The 19231-nt window shown below is 40.0% G+C and overlaps 1 protein-coding gene and 1 long non-coding RNA gene across 5 annotated transcripts in view; both read right to left on the reverse strand.

Annotated features, from left to right (window-relative positions):
- mta1 (metastasis associated 1) overlaps positions 1 to 3673 on the reverse strand; it is a 59000-nt gene extending 55327 nt beyond the window's left edge. For all 3 annotated transcript variants that reach the window (XM_074661071.1, XM_074661070.1, XM_074661069.1), the window contains exon 1: positions 3502 to 3673. In XM_074661071.1, coding sequence (XP_074517172.1) covers positions 3502 to 3529 — 28 coding nt within the window. In that variant the 5' untranslated portion in view covers positions 3530 to 3673. The remainder of the gene's footprint in view (positions 1 to 3501) is intronic.
- Positions 3674 to 6369: 2696 nt separating this feature from the next.
- Positions 6370 to 19231, reverse strand: part of LOC141783326 (uncharacterized) — a 69867-nt gene continuing 57005 nt past the window's right edge. Inside the window, exons 3-5 of one of the 2 annotated variants that reach the window (XR_012597250.1) lie at positions 9850 to 9950; positions 7214 to 7493; positions 6370 to 6668 (exon numbers count right to left, since the gene is read on the reverse strand). This is a non-coding gene — a long non-coding RNA (uncharacterized LOC141783326). Of the gene's footprint in view, positions 6669 to 7086; positions 7494 to 9849; positions 9951 to 19231 lie in introns of those variants that run through there. The other variant, XR_012597251.1, reaches the window with a different exon arrangement.

A 19231-nucleotide genomic window follows, 5' to 3' on the forward strand; every position in this document is an offset into this window, starting at 1 on the left:
TTGTTTTTATCCTTTCTTTGCACTTTCTCTATAAAAAAATCTAACATGTTGCTTCCCCTGCAAATCTTCTCTCTTGGTTTCTGCAGGTTAGTGGATTACTAGTTAATTTTAGTTATTATTGTGAAAGAGTAGCCAGGCATTAGTTGAATGGCACGCAAAAACTATTGTTCGCCATGTTACCTTAAATATATAGAAAACACAATGACTCTAGGTGCATCAGCATTATGCGAAGTTGGGGATCATTGTCAAGCTACAACACAAAAGAAAACAAGCAAAAGGAGAATCCAGCAGTGAAGCGAACCACTACTCTTCATCACCATCCTCCTCTTCAAAAACAAAAACAAAAAAACGCAATATATCGCCTTACTTGTAGTGTATCGTAATATACTGACGTAAACCCCGGTATCATCATACGGTATCATATCACCAGATTCTTGCCAATACACAGCCCTACTATCCAGCCTCCCCACAAAAACAATCACTGCCTTATTTATTAAACTATGGTATAGCTGCAGTAACTTTCATGTGCCTATTTTTACACAGCACCTACAGAAAAGCAGAAAATGAGTGGGAGGAAAAAACAGGAACCTGGATTAGGTATTAACTGGAAATGCCTGTACAAAAATCAGAAGAAATGACCCTTAGTTAAAGATGTGAAAATGTATCTTTAAGTATGCATTGAGATTATTATTCCTATCTCAGCTTTAACTTTATCCTTTCTTTGCACTTTCTCTATAAAAGCATCTAGCTTGCTGCTTCCCTGAAAAATCTTACTTGCAGGTTTAGTGGATTATTAGTAGCAATGTTAGTTATTATTGTGAAAGAGTAGTAGTTGAATGGCACGCAAAAACTTTTGTTCGCCATGTTACCTTAAATATATAGAAAACACAATGACTCTAGGTGCATCAGCATTATGCAAAGTTGGGGATCATAGTTAAGTTACAACACAAAAGAAAACAAGCAAAGGAGAATCCAGCAGTGAAGCGAACCACAACTCTTCATCACCATCCTCCTCTTCAAAAAAAAACAACCCGCAATATATCGCCTTACTTCTAGTGTATCGTAATATACTGACGTAACCCCGGTATCATGATACGGTATCATATTGCCAGATTCTTGCCAATATACCAGCCTCCCCTAATCACAATCACATCCTTATTTATTAAACTATGGTATAGCTGCAGTTACTTTCGTGTGTCTATTTTTACACAGTACCTACAGGATATGAATCAGAGCATCATAAGCAGAAAATGAATGGGAGGGGAAACAGGAATCTTGATTAGGTATGAACTGGAGATGCCTGTACAAAAATCAGAAGAAATAACACTAAATTAAAGATGTGAAAATGCATCTTTAAAGCATGCAATGAGTTTCCTATCTAAGCTTTAACTTTATCCTTTCTTTGCACTTTCTCTATAAAATCATCTAACTTTCTGCTTCCCCTGCAAATCTTACTTGCAGGTTAGTGGATTATTAGTTAGTGGTTTCTGCAGGTTTAGTGGATTACTAGTTAATGTGAGTTATTATTGTGAAAGAGTAGTATTAGGTATTAACTGGAGATGCCTGTACAAAAATCAGAAGAAATGAGCCTTAGTTAAAAGATGTGAAAATGCATCTTTAAAGCATGCAATGAGATTATTATTCCTATCTCAGCTTTAACTTTATCCTTTCTTTGCACTCTCTCTATCAAAGCATCTAACTTGCTATTTCCCTGCAAATCTTACTTGCAGGTTTAGTGGATTACTAGGTAATGTTAGGTATATTAGGTATTAACTGGAGATGCCTGTACAAAAATCTGAAGAAATAACCCTTAGTTAAAGATGTGAAAATGCATCTTTTAGCATGCAATGAGATTCCTATCTAAGCTTTAATTTTATCCTTTCTTTTGCACTTTCTCTATAAAAGCATCTAACTTGCTGCTTCTCCTGCAAAATCTTACTTGCAGGTTAGTGGATTACTAGTTAGTGGTTTCTGCAGGTTTAGTGGATTACGAGTAGTAATGTTAGTTATTATTGTGAAAGAGTAGTATTAGGTATTAACTGGAGATGCCTGTACAAAAATCAGAAGAAATAACCCTTAGTTAAAGATGTGAAAATGCATCTTTAAGCATGCAATGAGATTATTATTCCTATCTCAGCTTTAACTTTATCCTTTCTCTATAAAAGCATCTAACTTGCTGCTTCCCTGCAAAAATCTTACTTGCAGGTTTATTGGATTACTAGTTAATGTTAGGTATATTAGGTATTAACTGGAGATGCCTGTACAAAAATCAGAAGAAATAACCCTTAGTTAAAGATGTGAAAATGCATCTTTAAGCATGCAATGAGATTATTATTCTTATCTCAGCTTTAACTTTATCCTTTCTTTGCACTTTCTCTATCAAAGCATCTAACTTGCTATTTCCCTGCAAATCTTACTTGCAGGTTTAATGGATTACTAGTTAATGTTAGGTATATTAGGTATTAACTGGAGATGCCTGTACAAAAATCGGAAGAAATAACCCTTAGTTAAAGATGTGAAAATGCATCTTTAAGCATGCAATGAGATTATTATTCTTATCTCAGCTTTAACTTTATCCTTTCTTTGCACTTTCTCTATCAAAGCATCTAACTTGCTATTTCCCTGCAAATCTTACTTGCAGGTTTAATGGATTACTAGTTAATGTTAGGTATATTAGGTATTAACTGGAGATGCCTGTACAAAAATCGGAAGAAATAACCCTTAGTTAAAGATGTGAAAATGCATCTTTAAGCATGCAATGAGATTATTATTCCTATCTCAGCTTTAACTTTATCCTTTCTCTATAAAAGCATATAACTTGCTGCTTCCCTGCAAAAATCTTACTTGCAGGTTTATTGGATTACTAGTTAATGTTAGGTATATTAGGTATTAACTGGAGATGCCTGTACAAAAATCAGAAGAAATAACCCTTAGTTAAAGATGTGAAAATGCATTTTTAAGCATGCAATGAGATTCCTATCTAAGCTTTAACTTTATCTTTTCTTTTGCACTTTCTCTTTAAAAGCATCTAACTTGCTGCTTCTCCTGCAAAATCTTACTTGCAGGTTTGGTGGATTACTAGTTAATGTTAGTTATTATTGTGAAAGAGTAGTAGTTGAATGGCACGCACAAAAACTTTTGTTCGCCATGTTATACCTTAAATATATAGAAAACACAATGCATTACTTTAGGTGCATCAGCATTATGCGAGAAGTTGAGGATCATCGTCAAGTTACAACACAAAAGAAAACAAGCAAGAAGGAGAATCCAGCACTCTACTCTTCATCACCATCACCATCCTCCTCTTCTTCACCACCACCATCATCATCATCATCATGTGAAGCACACAAGGCTCTCTTTGGCTTTAGAGGGAAATAAAAAGAAGGGAAGGAAAAAAGAGACGGACCACCATAAGAGAACCGCGGTGGTTCGTGGCGAGTCCGCCATATAAAAGCATTATTACAGGAAGGTTTCTGAGAGGTTTCCCCTCCTTTAGCTTACCTCCAACCCGGTACATGTTGGCTGCCATGACCGGTCCCCTGGCTTCCTCTCCAGGTAGAAGAGGGGTGGCTCTCTCTTCTCTCTGCCGCTGCTGCTGCCGGAGCTTTCTGTCTCTCTCTCCGTGTGTGTGTGTGTGTGTGTGTGTGTGTGTGTGTGTTAGCAGCACTGCCGCCGCTCTGTGTTGGAAAATGGTGGATTGATCAATACGAAACAGACTGAGCTGAGAGACCTTAAAGAGACAGCGCACTATTTTTCTAAACCCCGAAGTATCTGAGGACAAGAAGTGTAACTAATTACTAATTTATTTACTGGTTTAATGCTGAAACTGACCGTTATCTGTTAGCATTTTCAAAATATAGCTTAGTTAGCTCCGCCACGGAGCTTTGTCTGTTGTAGTCCCACACGTGACGTCACTGATTTATTCAACCGTTAGTTCCCATCATTCACTTAACATTAGTTAGTTACTTTAGTTCACGTTACCTGGGTTAGTTAATTAGTTTGCTACTCGTGTAATTGTAACTGAGGGACCTTAAAGAGACATTTCACTAATTTTCTAAACCCTAAAGTTCAGCAGCAGTATTTTGAGGACAAAAAGTGTAACTAATTACTAATTTATTTACTGCTGTAACTGAGTTAGCTTTTTTGTAGTCCCACACGTGACGTCACTGATTTATTCAACCGTTATTTCCCATGATTCACTTAACATTAGTTAGCTACTTTAGTTCACGTTACCTGGGTTAGTTAATTAGTTTGCTACTCATGTAATTGCTAGTTTACTAGCTGAGGGACCTTAAAGAGACAGCGCACTATTTTTATAAAGCTCCCGAAGTTCAGCAGTGGCAGAATTTTGAGGACAAATTTCTAATTTATTTACTAGTTTAATGCTGTAACCGTTAGCTGCTAACATTTTCTAAATATAGCTCCGCCACAGCCTTTGTTTGTTGTAGTCCCACAAGTGATGTCACTAATTTATTTCAACCGTTATTTCCCATGATTCACTTAACATTATTAGTTAGCTAATAATGTTAGTTAATTAGTTTGCTACTCTTGTAATTGCTAGTTTACTAGCGGAGGGACCTTAAAGAGACAGCGCACTATTTTTCTAAAACCCTGAAAGTTCAGCAGCGGCAATATTTTTAAGGACAAGAAGTGTAATTACTAATTTATTTACTAGTTTAACGCTGTAACCGTTAGTATTCCCACAAGTGATGTCACTGATTTATCCAACCGTTATTTCCCATCATTCACTTAACATTATTAGTTAGCTACTTTAGTTCACGTTTACCTGGGTTAGTTAATTAGTTTGTGTAATTGCTCGTTTAGATGATAAATGGAGGGGAAAAAATGTCTTGTTTTCATGTTGAAATGTAAACGGTTTTACAAATCTGACATTATGTAGCATAAAAAGTGGCTTAAAAACTACAGTAGAGCAAAATTGTGTGAGACTACCCTGGTGAAGCTAATATCAGGCTTTAGCAGTCTTAGTACACAAATCAAGTGTGCACCTTATAAACCTTTTTCTTTTTTTTACTTTTAGTACATACTGCAGCTGCCCTTACAAAGTACGTACTGTTGCATGAAGTATACATACAATGGGGACATCCTACTAGTCATAACATTGTGCCTTGAACTTTGACCCTCTTGCTCTTATATCCGCTGTGCAGAGGATTGTGGGTCAGAATAGACTGAAAAACATGCTGGCTTGCATACTGAAAAATGTGAATGGATGCAGTGGAACATCCTGGTATATATGGCATACTGCATTTGACATACTATGGTTTGGTATTATGGGTACTCACAACGCACAGCAAGTTTTTTTTTTTTTTTTTAAATCCCTGTTTGTGTTTTCATCCCTCAGTAAATATACATATCAACACTAGAGATAATATCTATAGTATACACAATATAAAGAATATATTAGAATACACAATAAATATACCAGACTACTACAACTAGCTTAGAAAATATAAAATATGAACATAGAATAACAATAACATACTACAGGCATTAGCAAAGTGTGCAAATTGCAATTTTTGTTATAAAATAAAATAAAATAAAATTAGGTTGTAATGTTACCTAAAAAATTAAGCATCCCTGTCCCATGCCTAAAACCAAATGATCCCAAATCCCCTAGCTCAGTGGACTCAAGTGGTCCATGAACCACCAGGGGAGGGCCCCATGGGGTTAAGAGGTTTAGTTACATTTAATTAATGTTTACTAAACTCACCGGTTTATCCCTAACCACTCGGACAGTAACTATATAAATAAATGCTTAAGATTACTTTACAGATAATGTAGGATATCTGTCCTTATTATTAATTGTTTACATGTTTATAGTTGGTACTAAATTCATACTACAATGCAGATTTATACATTAAAACAGTGTTCTACAGCTCATATTCACATATATTTTAGCTCATATTTTATAACTGTGAAGCAAATAGTTGCACAACATTATGTACTCAGTGTGCAACGAGGGCAGCACAGTGACTGATGATGTGATATTATAGGATACACAGGATTTTGGCAGCATCACAGGGAAGTGTGGGACTATGAAACTGAATACAACCACCTACTTAGTTAAATGTATGTACGTGCATGCATGTGGGCAAATAGAAAGTAGGCAGGATTTTGTAGTTTGGCATAATCTGCTATAGAAAAAATTGTATGTTTTGTACTGCAGACTGTTTGTTTTCCTGTTTACACCCACCACAACACACTGATATTCTCCTTGGATATTATAAGATTATATTGCAGTTTATCAGAATCAAAACAAATATTTGTTTCTAAAAAAAAAACCTACAAGAGTACAGCTTTTGTTTTCAGTAAAAAAGAGTGTTTAGCAGTGAGATACAGTGAGACACAAGAGAGAGAATATATATAGTATAGTCTTGTGGAGATAGTTGTTTGATTAGCTCCGTTTTCATTGTGGATACAAGCGTGGAGCCTGTGTGCTGGAGGAATGCTGTGGTGAAGGCTACATCTGATCTATACCATATGGAGGCCTCAATTACTGTTTCCTAACACAGGGGACTACAGTCCGCAGTCACATGACCGCCGTGAGCCAATCGCGTGTACTTACAGTATGCACTCCTGCTCAAGTGTGCAGTCTCAATGTTGGAACTGTGCTGCATAGGAGGGATCCTGCATTGTGTCTCGGGGCTCTTCTATGAAGAAGAAGGAGAGGAAATATAGTGAATTTGAGGATGTTTTTCAACGCCGATGTGCAAAGTGGGAACAAAACTAACTATGTTGTGTTAAAGAAATGAAAAAGCATTATTACCCAATGGGTATTTTTGCATATTATATATATTTATTGCCCAGCTTACAGTATGCTGCTTGCTTCTATGGTGCATTTCTGCATAAAACACACATCCATTATCTGCCTGAATATTAATGCATGCTGTTTAGAACATTGCTCCCTGTATTGCACTTTATTTCATATGCTTACCTTGCTAATTGACTTTCCTTTGGAGCAATAAAAAAGTATTGCAGTATATCACAGCATCTCCCTGCACAGTGTGTGTGTGTGTGTGTGTGTGTTATACATCATACAGCGACTGACACAAGTGAGCTGTCTTCTAAGCTGTTGTTGCAATGTTTGGGAAGAAAGCAGTGCCAACACTTAATATGGTCTTAATGAAAAGAAAATAGGTGGTCAACAATGTAGCCTTGTGTTTGGGAACTGTGTTCATTAGGAGTGTTTGTTTACTTGGCTGCTTGCTGCTTGTGCAGATGTTCTTTTTCAATCCACTTGCTCCTCTGCCAGATGTTGCTGCAGTCATGAAGACAGGCGTGCGAGCGTGCAGGCAGAGCAGTATGCGTTGCAGAGCGGTGCAGGTGTTCTCCCCGATGAATCTCGAGTCTGTGGAGATGGATTGGATCGAGACACAGCAGAGCGTCTGCAGAAACTCCCCTCGGTTTGGTTGCAGTCCCGGAGGATGACCTCTGATGGCCTCTCTTTCTTTCTTTCTTTCTCCTACTTTCTCTTTCTGTTGCAGATACATGTACAGGAGAGACAAAGACACAGAGGAAATCAATTAGGCCTGTTTCCCTGGCTGAAACCGTTCCATATCTTTGATTGTGCTTCTTCGTTTGTTCTCTCACTGGGGGTTGTGCTTGGATCCAGAGACACTATGGGAGGTACCGCAGTAAAGGGACTATTGTTAGAGTGCTCTCTCCTCTCTGCACCTAACTATACATAGGTGTATTTCTGCATTAACAGTGGAAAAACAGTCGGGTTGCTCGATCATTTTTATGAAGGAACAATATAGGGCTATCTCAATAACCGCAATATTGCAATACCGCGATATTGACAAGCAAACCGCAGGGGATGGCAAGCAACCGTCACTTTGCCGCATTTTTACACTTTGCAACAAATGCTAGCAGCGTGATAAGGTGCTGAGTGTCTATTCTGCTCTGTTTGGGTAAAACTAAAAGCGCTGGACAACAACAACAACAACAACAACAACAACAATGGAGGAGAAATTAATACACATAGACCATCAGGTCCGTCCTCTCACCCTATATGTGTTTCAGCCTTCCCTTCATCCAGAGCAAGAACTCTACCTTGTGCAGATATTTTGATATTCCGTATCATAGCAACCAGACACAACCAAAGCTGAAAAAAAAGACGCCTGGCCTCATTGTCCTCTTTGCTCTGCCTTGAACAATAAACAAGTATTTAAATAGTTTTAAAACTGTCATCTTTGTCATTTATAAAGCAACAATATACCCAATAATAGCCTAACAATGATCCTTATTTATACAGGATAAATAAACTAATTAGCAAAAAAAAATGTTGCAATAATACCGCGCTGTTGAGTCGGTCATTATCACCGCAGGGGAAATTACTTCACCACAACAGCCCTAAACAATACCCGTGACACTGTTCCCTACAGAGTCACTGTCAGCGTCTAGTGACAGTTCTGTCTAGACACATCACAGTCTTTGTTTGACGAGCTCTGACTCATGCTGTAGGTAGAAGGTATAGTGACTGTGAAATTAACATTACTCATGCTCTTAGTAACAGTAACAGCAATTCAAGCTGACTCTCTACACAAGACTGCTCATCTGCACCTCCAACTGCAGAGGCACCACCGTCACATTGCAGTTTAAAAGAAAACACTCGTAAAAGGTGAAGTCTATGAAAAGATAAGATTTGCTCTACGAGGACCTAAGGATAATTTTAGCAGCGTATGGCAACCTTTCATTACATGGGGCGGCTTGTGGCTCAGAGGGTAGAGCGGGTCGTCCACCAATCGGAAGGTTGGTGGTTCGGTCACATGTCGATGTGTCCTTGAGCAACACACTTAACCCCAAATTGCTCCCGAATGCTGAGCCAACGGTGTGGGAATGAGTATTTAGATTAAGATAAGAGATAAGATATTCCTTTATTAGTCCCACAGTGGGGACATTTGCAGAAGGTGGGCTCTGATGGGCAAAGTTGACTTCTTGCATGGTGGCTCTGCCATCAGTGTATGAATGTATGTGAATGGGTGAATGCTGACATGTAGTGTAAAGTGCTTTGAGTGGTCAGAAGACTAGAAAAGCGCTATATAAGTGCAAGTCCATTTACCATATTTGCTTGAGCAGCTGTCAGATTGTAGTATGGTTTGTTTTAATCATTTGCTATAGAATTAGTTTACTCTAAAACGCCAGGTACATATACATCACACACCTTGTCTATTTTTTTTTTTGTCTGTTTTTAAATTTGTATTTTGTATTATTATTATTTTGATATGGAGATTATTTTATTATACTTGATTTTTTTTATTTTCTGTTTGTTTCCTTGGCAAAAAAAGATGAAAAAAGTTTTCCTGTACGGTTGTACACAAAATGTTTGTTTGTATGTGAAAACTAATAAAGTGGGGGGAAAAAAAGGTGAAGTCTATCAAGTCACACAAGTCTAATCTTTGATTGTCTGTCTTGGTTCTATACAAGTCTTTAACGTGACAGGTCTCTGTTGCAGACTTCATTATAGTGACTAGCTGTGTTTTCACTGCTCTGAAAGCTTTGACGCGACTCTTTTAATTGGGAATCTCTGCTCCAGGGGATCTGTCAGACAGATTTCACAGCTAAAAATATCAGTAAACTGAACAAAATCTGGAATCTTACAGCTTGCATTTATCAATATCAGACTACAGGGGGAGCTATTGTCTTGCTTTTGACAAAGTAGGGCAGTTGAGACAAAGGGGCAGCTGCTTTAAGGCCATGCATAGTTGGATACAGTGTTATCTATGATCTGTAGCTCATGTAAAACATACATTTAAGGTCAAAGACAAGTAAGAAAGCATCAACATTTCTAAGCACCGATGCCTAACTGGGAAAAACAAAAGTTGCACTTACCTCATCCCAACAGCAGGGGGCATCACTCGCACAGCCTTTTCTGTTGTCCTGAGTTGCCCTCTAACAAAGCAGTGATGTGAAGGGAGGGGGTAAATCCATCCCTAACAGAGCAAATGACACTTCAGTGAGTTGTCATGGATTCTGGGACAATGCCAGTGAGTCGCATCAGGGCCGGGACACACAAATGTTGACTGTAGACCTCAAGGATAGAATAAATCAAACTCCGTCATCATGTCCTCATTATTATGTCTCTGCCAGAGTGATAGAAAGAAAGCTGGTTTGCAGTGTGTGTGTTGCTTTTGGAGGTCATCTCTCAGTCTGCCGTCTGTTATTGCAGATACGACTTGGCTGGAAACACTTCGAAGGCCTCACACAAGAAACCTTGGCCTTAATCCAAAGGGATTAACCATATTGCATTTGTGGGTTATTGATACTGTGACCTTCACAGAATGGAAGCGGAATAACTATCACACTGAGAAGAAATGAATGTGTCAGATGTGGATGCAGACAGTCGAATATGTGGCACCCGAAAAGACGCCCTTTTCCTCGCCTTCGCCTTGGCCCCACCTTGCAAGGGAATCCCGCCGCCAAGTGTCCACCCTCCTCCACCACAGGATCATATGCCAAAATGCCGAGGAGCCGCCAGACGGGAGCAACACATTTTTTTGAGAAACAGCTGGTGAACCGCCAAATGTGTCTCCATCTTCAGAGAGAGAGAGAGAGGAGAGGCACTGGCAGTTGGTGCGAGGAGGACTGTGCCATGTGGGGGGAAAACCCGCACAACACTCAGAGATGAAGAAGGAATCACTGGAATGACAAATGGCATCAGAAAGTCATGTCTTGAATTTCTTTCCAGCAGGAATGTTTGACATTTTATTGGTAGAGACCACCGAAGCTGCACCAGCTGATGTCAAGAGGTCTGAAGAACAGAGATTCAGCAACTTGTGATGCAGATCTTGTATATCTCACTTGCACATACACTTTTATACATCCAGTTAAACACAACCTGTTAGATCCCTGAATGATGCTACTTTATAGAACTAATATTTCAAGATGCAACTAGGTGCTACAATATCTCAATTGAAAAATGTTTTGTCGTTGAAATACCTCATACATTTAATGCTTTATTGTATTCATCTGACATACAGGAAAAGCCAGGTATATAACATTAAAGTCAAAGACTAAACAGAAACACTAAATAAGGCTCTCAAGTGATGTATCACTGGTTTTTTTTAAAACCTTGTGTGAGTGTGAGTGCTGCCAACCAAACACGAAAAGCTGCTGATTTCCTTTCTAGAGTGCTAATTAGATATCTCATCTTGTTAGACTCCTGCTTTGGATGGAAACCTGATCTCTCCGTACTTGATTAGAGCCTATAATGTGACACACCTTCAGGCAGTTATATTGGATTAACTGAGAACACTTCTTGTTTTCAATTCTAGTTGTCATGTCAGTTTGAACAATGCTGGATGGACGTGTATAGATAAGAAGTAGATTATTGGTATCTAATTAGTACTAATGTTTTTGCTAAATTACATTTATGGTTAGTCCAGCTGATTAGACTGTTATCAGGCCATTAAATAGGTGTTATTGGTCAATATAAGCACCATATACTGTATGTGGGTCAATAGGGGCCTACTATACCCAATATTAGGTTTTATCATCTATTCACATGGTAGATCACCGAAAGAAGGTATAAAAGAACACGACAGCGACCTCTAGTGACCGTAGTAATTATGACAGTAGCAGAAAAGGAAGTCAGGCGCTGTAGTATAGACAGCGTGAAGGACACGTGGAGGTCGGGGGTGATGGATAGGTCACAAAACACTGAGGGTTTTTAACAAGGAGACTGGGGTTAGCATCCTGTGTGAAACCAGCGTGTAGTTGTCTTTGTGTTCACTAAAGGTTTTGCTTTCACTTTTGAAACATAGTTGAAACAAAGTCTGTACAAATATATATATGACAAAAGTAATCAGGCATAATGATGGGATAATGGCATCTTAAACACTAAGACCTACATGGAAATGTACCTCGAGATCTCAGTCCATACTGGTCCGTAGAGACCACTCCTAAGGGCCTGGGCCCCGTTATCTCCAATATAGACCAGAAAGGGGTCCCAGATGTGAAAAAACTTAAAGGTTTGTCCTTGAGCCAGAAGCTTATAGCTTCTAAAGGAATAAGTTCCATTAACACTCCGTATCCAATGTGAGACTGTAGGGAAAGAGTCTGAAATCCACTGAGGAAGAACACATAGAACATGTTGCTTTTAAGTTTTCACTTTTACAACGCAGTAGGCTCCTAATGACCCACATTTATGGTGCTTATAGCGACTGATAACGCCAATTTAATGGCCTGATAACATTCAAATCGAGTGTCAGCTCACTAAAAAGTCTAAGAGCAACTCTCTAACAGCAAGATACATCTTTCTTTTTACTGCCAGGTTGTTAAATATTATATAATTCTACACACAAGCTTTTATACAGTGGACCCCATGATGGCCCAGAGGTCATTATCATATGTAGTACGGTTGATGTGAAACAGAGGTGTACCTTGTTTCGCATGGTGTGCTTGGTGTACCTTTCATGCTCCACACTATGATGCCAGTAGGGAGAGAGAGAGAGAGAGAGAGAGAGAGAGAGAGAGAGAGAGAGAGAGAGAGAGAGAGAGGTGTTTCCAACCTTTTTAATCCTGCAGAGAATAGCGGGAGGTAAAAATCAAGGTTTGTCTGTTCTTAAAGGCCCCTACAAGCACCTAAAACAGGACTGGATCTGGCGGAGTGTGTTTTGTTTTCCATTGCAGCACCACCCATGTTCAGAGGGTCTAATTAAGAGCTCAACTCAGCACCTTTCTTTACTGGAACAAAATGTTTTATGTACTGAATGTGACCAGTTAGTTTTACTGCATAGGGCAGCTACATGGAAGGAAACGTGTGTGGAAGAAACAGGATTTGTTTAATGCTGAGGTAAAGAAAAAGTTTCCAGTGCTGAATTTTTTATTATGAAAATTGAGAGAGAGAGAGAGAGAGAGAGAGAGAGAGAGAGAGAGAGAGAGAGAGAGAGAGAGAGAGAGAGAGAGAGACAAGCAGGCAAGACTTGGACACAGTGAGTGATATTGTTTATGGACAGACTTCGCAAGGGAGCAACTGTCAGTTTGGGTACATGTGAAAGAGTAGGCATTTGCTCTCGGGGATTTCCAGAATAATTTTAAATACTTTTGATTTATAACATTGAATGTTGGAAAACAACATTATCCCCAAATTGTTATCATAACAAAGAATCATAATGTTATTCTTTAAAACTACCAGAATATGTTCGAAGTTGGTGCCAAAACAATTATTTTGTAGGAGTTGCTGCCTTTGTTCTTTTTCTTTTTTTTTGCTAAATTGAAACTAAACGCTTCAAAACAATGATACCAGAGTGGTATCTTCTCATCTAACTTTCTGCAAGCAAGCAGTTAAAGGAACAGTGTGTAGCATTTAGGGGGATCTACTCGCAGAAATGGCATATGATATTTTATAAGTATGTTTTCTTTGGTGAATAATCACCTGAATATAAGAATCGTTGTGTTTTCGTTACCTTCAAATGTGCCGTTTATATCTACATACGGAGCGGGTCCTCTTCACGGAGCTAAACTAACTTCTCCTCCGCTAGCTCACTTGTTCGCACACACACATTCGCCGCCGCTCTCTCTCTCTCTCTCTTGCTTCATCACTCACTTCCTACGTACAAACACACACTCTATGCACTGGCTCTGCTACTCTCCAAATGACCTACGCTACTCTTAAAACAACTGGCTCTAGAGACGGTCATTCACGTTTTTGTCGGCCACCGTAGTTCTCCCACACACTTGGCACACGGGAGAAGTTTAAATTGGTTGCAATCTGCAGCCACACCACTAGATGTCACTAAATCCTACACACTGCTCCTTTAAGTGTATTTCCCAAAATGTCAAACTATTCCTGTAATGTTTGTGTCAAACTCTCTCACTTTATTCATCCAAACGGCACGACTGATACAGCTGACCAGTTGTCAGTACTGCTGATTGATGCTTGATGAGTGAAGCTCACACAGCACATTCAACACTGATACATCCGCTGAGTAAGATGGAGTCTTCAGGACGTATTGATCGTTAATCAGTTTCCCTTCAACAACATGCTGCTGCACAAGAAAAGCCTTGATTAGTCAGACATTCAGGGTCTTTAGTGGGATTACACAAAGGGCAGAGATGTAGAAAATTAAATGTACGAGTATCTTAGGTTTAAATAGCTTAATTGGTTCAGCCACCTTCAAATCACCTTCAAGTATGTATTTGATGTGTTAATCATCCTCCTAATAATATTTTAATTAAAAACTCATGAGGACACGCAGGTTGTCTGTGTTTAAAGTCTAACTCCCATGTGCGTTACTTGAGAGATTCCCTGGGAAACGATAGGGAGCTCTGAGAGAGGGAGGATCAGAAGACGGCGAGTAGATAGAGACATCAAAACCTCCAAAAACTTCTGCCAGCTGCTGCTACCACCACGCCCTCCCTCAACACGCCTCAGCGCCACAGCACAGCACAGCACATGTGCCCTAAAAAAAACATCGCTTCCCGTTGTAAACAAACACAGAGCAGAAAATTAAAATGACAGATTTATTGAATAGGCTAAAAATAGGCTTTTAAATTAGACAAGGGAGCGGTGAAAGAGTTCATGTATAGTGGGATCTCGACCAGCAGTGACCAGTGAAGACGTCTGCCAAGGAAAACAATACACCCACATCGCTAAAAATGGCATTCAGTGGAATCTAAACCCCTCTCAGTCCATGTGGGAGTCAAAAACTTCAAAATTTACTGTGAAAACACAGGAGCACTCTCCCATCTGCACTTAGAAATACTGTAACGGAGCCACAAACAGATGGTTGTTAATGTTTTGTCTGGAAAAAGCCTCCCCAGGGACGGATTAAAAGTCCAAGTGAGTATGTAAACCTGAGGGCGGACTTTTACAAACAGGAGCACCCATTTAGTCAGACAGCTGATGAATATCATGGTAAATCAATTCAAAATGTTCATAATGAATAGTCTCCAGCTGGTGCGGCTGCAAGGCAACCATGGACATTTTATTAAAATTATTCTGAGAAGCTTTGGCCCACCATAAACTGGTAAAATGGGCCAGTCCGTTCTCATTCCCAGGGCGTCAAATACCAATGCGTTGTCATGCATGATGGCGTTTGATGCGGACGCACAAGGCACCCTTTAGAGTCTGTATGAGACGCACCGGGCTTTCAAGTAACTACCATGAAAACCCATCTACGTCAATACTAAACGCTCAGAGAAAGTGGTCGGGGAGTGTGGTGACGTAGTTTAAAGAGCGAAAAAAAACACATATTGTGGATGGACGGAGCCATCTAACAGGGCTTTCATCCAGGAGACTGCTGTTTGTGTCCCGTGTGAAACCAACAACGTGTTTGTCTTTCTGTCACAACGTTAAGTTTCACTTTCGCTTTATAAACCCAGTCATTTTTAGCCAAAGCATGATGATTTTTTCCTAAACCTAACAAAGTGGTTTTGTTGCCTAAATCCTTAGGAAGTGTGTTTGTTTAAAATTCATAACGTTAACCACGTGTTTACTGCGACTGTAGTAGAGCGTCATAGTTTGACTCGCTGGGCCACACAGTGCGTTACAAATTGACGCCAAAGGGGGTCCTGGCTGACAAAGCATCAGTATGTGACGAGTGTGGATGAGAATACTCCCTAGACAAAAAGGGGCCCCAAAAGTCAGATGTTTACTGTATATCAATCCATTTTTGTTAATTTGATTTATTGAAAATAAATGAGAAGATTTGCACCATGAAAGTACAATATCAACCGAGGCAGATCCATTATTATTATTATCCAATCTTGGTCCTGTCTTAGAGAGAGGTTCAGTGTGAAAATCTATTTTTTTTAAGACCTCTAATTTTTCAGTTTATATTGTGCTCACATGGTGCACCTTCTGAAATAAAATCATATTTAATCACATTACCGTAAACTAACACAAAGTAGGTTAAGTTGTACACCAGCATAGAGCAGTACTTGTTTTGCTGGAGTTAAAGGATAGGTTTGTTCTTTTTCAAGTCTGTCTTAAAACAATATTCATATGCGGATATCGATTTTTTTTAGGTGGGCCTTTCTTTAAGGTGACTAAAATACGTTTCGTCCCCGTCAACAGCAGTACATTTATTTGCTCCCGTGTCAGTACTCCTGTCTGTTTCTGTCTGCATGTCGACCATCATCTACTGTAAGTAATACACCTACTATGGATAAGTACCTCATAAAACCCCCACTTCAAAACACCCAAACTATCCCTTTAATACCCATTTAACTCGGAATACTAAAGCCTCATATTCGGCTAAACTTGCATGTTTTCATAATCATTTCAATAGACTTATCAGTACCCCTTTTCCTAATGCTACTAATGTTGTCAATATGTGACTGATTTGTATTGTTTTTAGCAACATAATATATTTGAAATTTGGCTTAAATGTGGCTCTTAATCACTTTGTTTACAACTGGACAAGCTTATTAGGTGCAGAACAAGTGATCAGCAGTGGGCGGGACGGCTGGTTTACATTTGATTAAACATCAAAATGTGAGAGAATTACAAGTTTATTTTCATAGTTGTGTGGCTTACACTGATTATATAGTATATTATGTGTCTATTAACTTGTTTGTATCGTGGCTCAACAAGAGGACGGCATCCTTTTGAGGCCCGGAGGAAGAGGGCAGATAAACTGTCCCCGTTGTCCTCTCAGTCTTATCCATAAAGATAGAGTATCTGCTGTCTATTAAAATTTCCTAACACACAACGTATAGCTTATCATCCGCCGAGACTGTTTAATCTTACCCTGTCTCCTCCTAGCAGAGCTAAACATAGGCTACTGTTTCTAAAATAATCGCCACTCAGGAGCGTGTGCTATGGGAACGTTTCAATAATTAATTCAGGCTCTTTTTTCTCTCTCTCTCTTACTCAGAGACACGCACATGCTGCTCACCCAGCAGATCACGTGTCGTCCTTACAAACACTGTGTTCCTTACATTTTCTGAAAATACCACAGCTGTCTGAGGTCTTTTAAATGATGTGCTTGTCCACGTTAAATAGAGGCCTCAGAACCCCTCAATCGGCCCTAAATCATCTGGTGCCCGCTGGCTGAAAGGAGCAGCCCGCTGTGGTGTTGGGCTGGGCTCAGGCTGGCCGTTCTGTGGGCTCCTTCAGAGAAAACATGTCACGTGCGTGTGGATTATGCCTGCTTTGCATCTGTGTAGCATGAATGTGTGAGTTTGTGTGTTAGAGGAGGGGGCGTGGGATGAACAGGAAGGAAAAAGGAAGGAACTGATTGTCACTGTCTGGGGTTAAAGGCAGCTTTGGCACCTGTTTGGCCTTGGGGTGCAAGGCTTATATAAAGTGTGTTGGCGTGAGTGGTGTTTAGAGCAGGTGTGCAGCTGGGATTCATAAGCCAAAGGGTCGAGCATTAACACAGCAAGGGCTAATGGTACGTGTCCATATGGGCGTTTTTGAATGAGAGGGATCGCCTCGCTTCCAAGCATTGGACGCATGATGGGGTACCACTAGGCACCTGATTGGATGAACGCTTTCACTCGTAGGCTGCTGCTCCCAGCTCTCAAACCGGAACAAACGTGGCGGCTCGTTTGGAAACTTTTTTCTCGTATACATCAGACCGGCAATACGTCATCCAGAGTAGGCTCGCATGACCACGCCCTCTTTTGGGGGAAACAATCCTCAGTCCCTCATAGATGCTAACAGAGTAAACAGAAGAAGTTGAAACATGTCTCTAAACTTCTACTTTAAACAATTCGGTAATAGTAATAACGCCGAAGAGTTGCTGTGTAGCTGGTTGCACCAACAATAAATCCAAAAACGCTGATCTCCGGTGTGTTCCCCTGCCGTGTCCTAACAAAGATATAATAGAGGGGCTTTATGGCTCCAAGCTATAGACCAGACCAGCATCACGTCATCGCCGAGGCAGTGCTCCTTTTTGGAGGAAAGAAACTGATGAAGAGCTGTTGTGTAGCGGGTTAACCGAGGCTTTCACATTCAAATTTGAGGCACATACGATGCATGAATATTCACAGTCAGTGTGCTAAATGGCTAAATGATGATGGTGACAGTGACTAGCATGGCTAGCTAACGTTAGCTTGAGTGTGAGGCTGCTGCAGTAACACACTCATACATTAACGTTATAGCAGCATCAGACTGTCGTCTCCAACTAAATGTCAGCCTATAGATCAAACAGTTGGCTATTAACAGGCTGGTTATTTACAGACAACACTTAGCCTAACGGGATTCAATCAAATATGTATAGAAGTCTGGATAAGCAATATCCGGCCACTGTGTTGGACGGGGGAATACTGAAGGGACATGACGGTGATCAACCTTAATTTACTAAGGTATCGCGAACGCTCAGGTTCAGGCAAGGTCACAAAATAATTATTAGACATGTGTATAAAACAATCGTTTCTATAACAAAAGATGAATGCATACAAATTTGTCAAAATTAGAATCCAAACAAACGTCAAATTGCATTGAAGTCTATGGGATCTTTGGTTTGCTTCTCCCTAAAAGGGGGCTTGGCCTTGCCTTTTTGCAAAGTACCCGTATGTGACGGTCTGATGTAGGCTATACGCCTCCTGGACAAAGAAAATGTAATTATTGCATCGAGCCGCACTTCGCCGCTGCCTGGTGTGACATCAGTGTTAGTCCCTAGTATAGGTCAAGCTCCAACAACTTTAAATCCTATAAAATCCCATTATGCATCTTAATAGCATCTTTGGTTAGACTCTCCCTGCCTTGTAAATGCCCACAACATTCAGGCTGCACACCACCAGTTCTTAATGCAAGCTTTCTGCTAGAAATGCAAAGTCTCAAGATGAATTGAAATACACCGGTGGCATCATCAGGATTGTTTTCTCAGACTTTAGTAGCTGATCTTCATGAGTAAAATTGTGTAAAATCCAAGAACACTTTTTCATAAAGAAAAGATCAGGATTTGTCACTGTTTCCACCCTTGTTTGCCCTTTGTAAGTCTACAAAAGCAAAGTACTAACATGCTTTTAATCCCTTAGGACCACTTTCCCCTTCTCTCTCTCCGTCTATTCCTGTCTTTGCCCCGAGGGGCTGGATGCTTGATCTGCGCTGGAGAAACAGTGAGGGTCTGAACCAAACACCAGATCAGAAACCAGTTAAAAGTAAAAGTAGTGGCCTGGATACGTCCACTTCAGCCTCACCGGGATTACCCACGCTACTCAGAAGTCGCACTGCCTCAGAGTACGAGCCTGTCAGGGGCATCTGTTCCCTCACCTGTCATTCATTTTTGCTCCCTATATCCCCAACCTTGGTTGAAATTAA

This window comes from Sebastes fasciatus, chromosome 15, assembly GCF_043250625.1.
Source record: "Sebastes fasciatus isolate fSebFas1 chromosome 15, fSebFas1.pri, whole genome shotgun sequence".
NCBI classification, from domain to species: Eukaryota; Metazoa; Chordata; class Actinopteri; order Perciformes; family Sebastidae; genus Sebastes; species Sebastes fasciatus.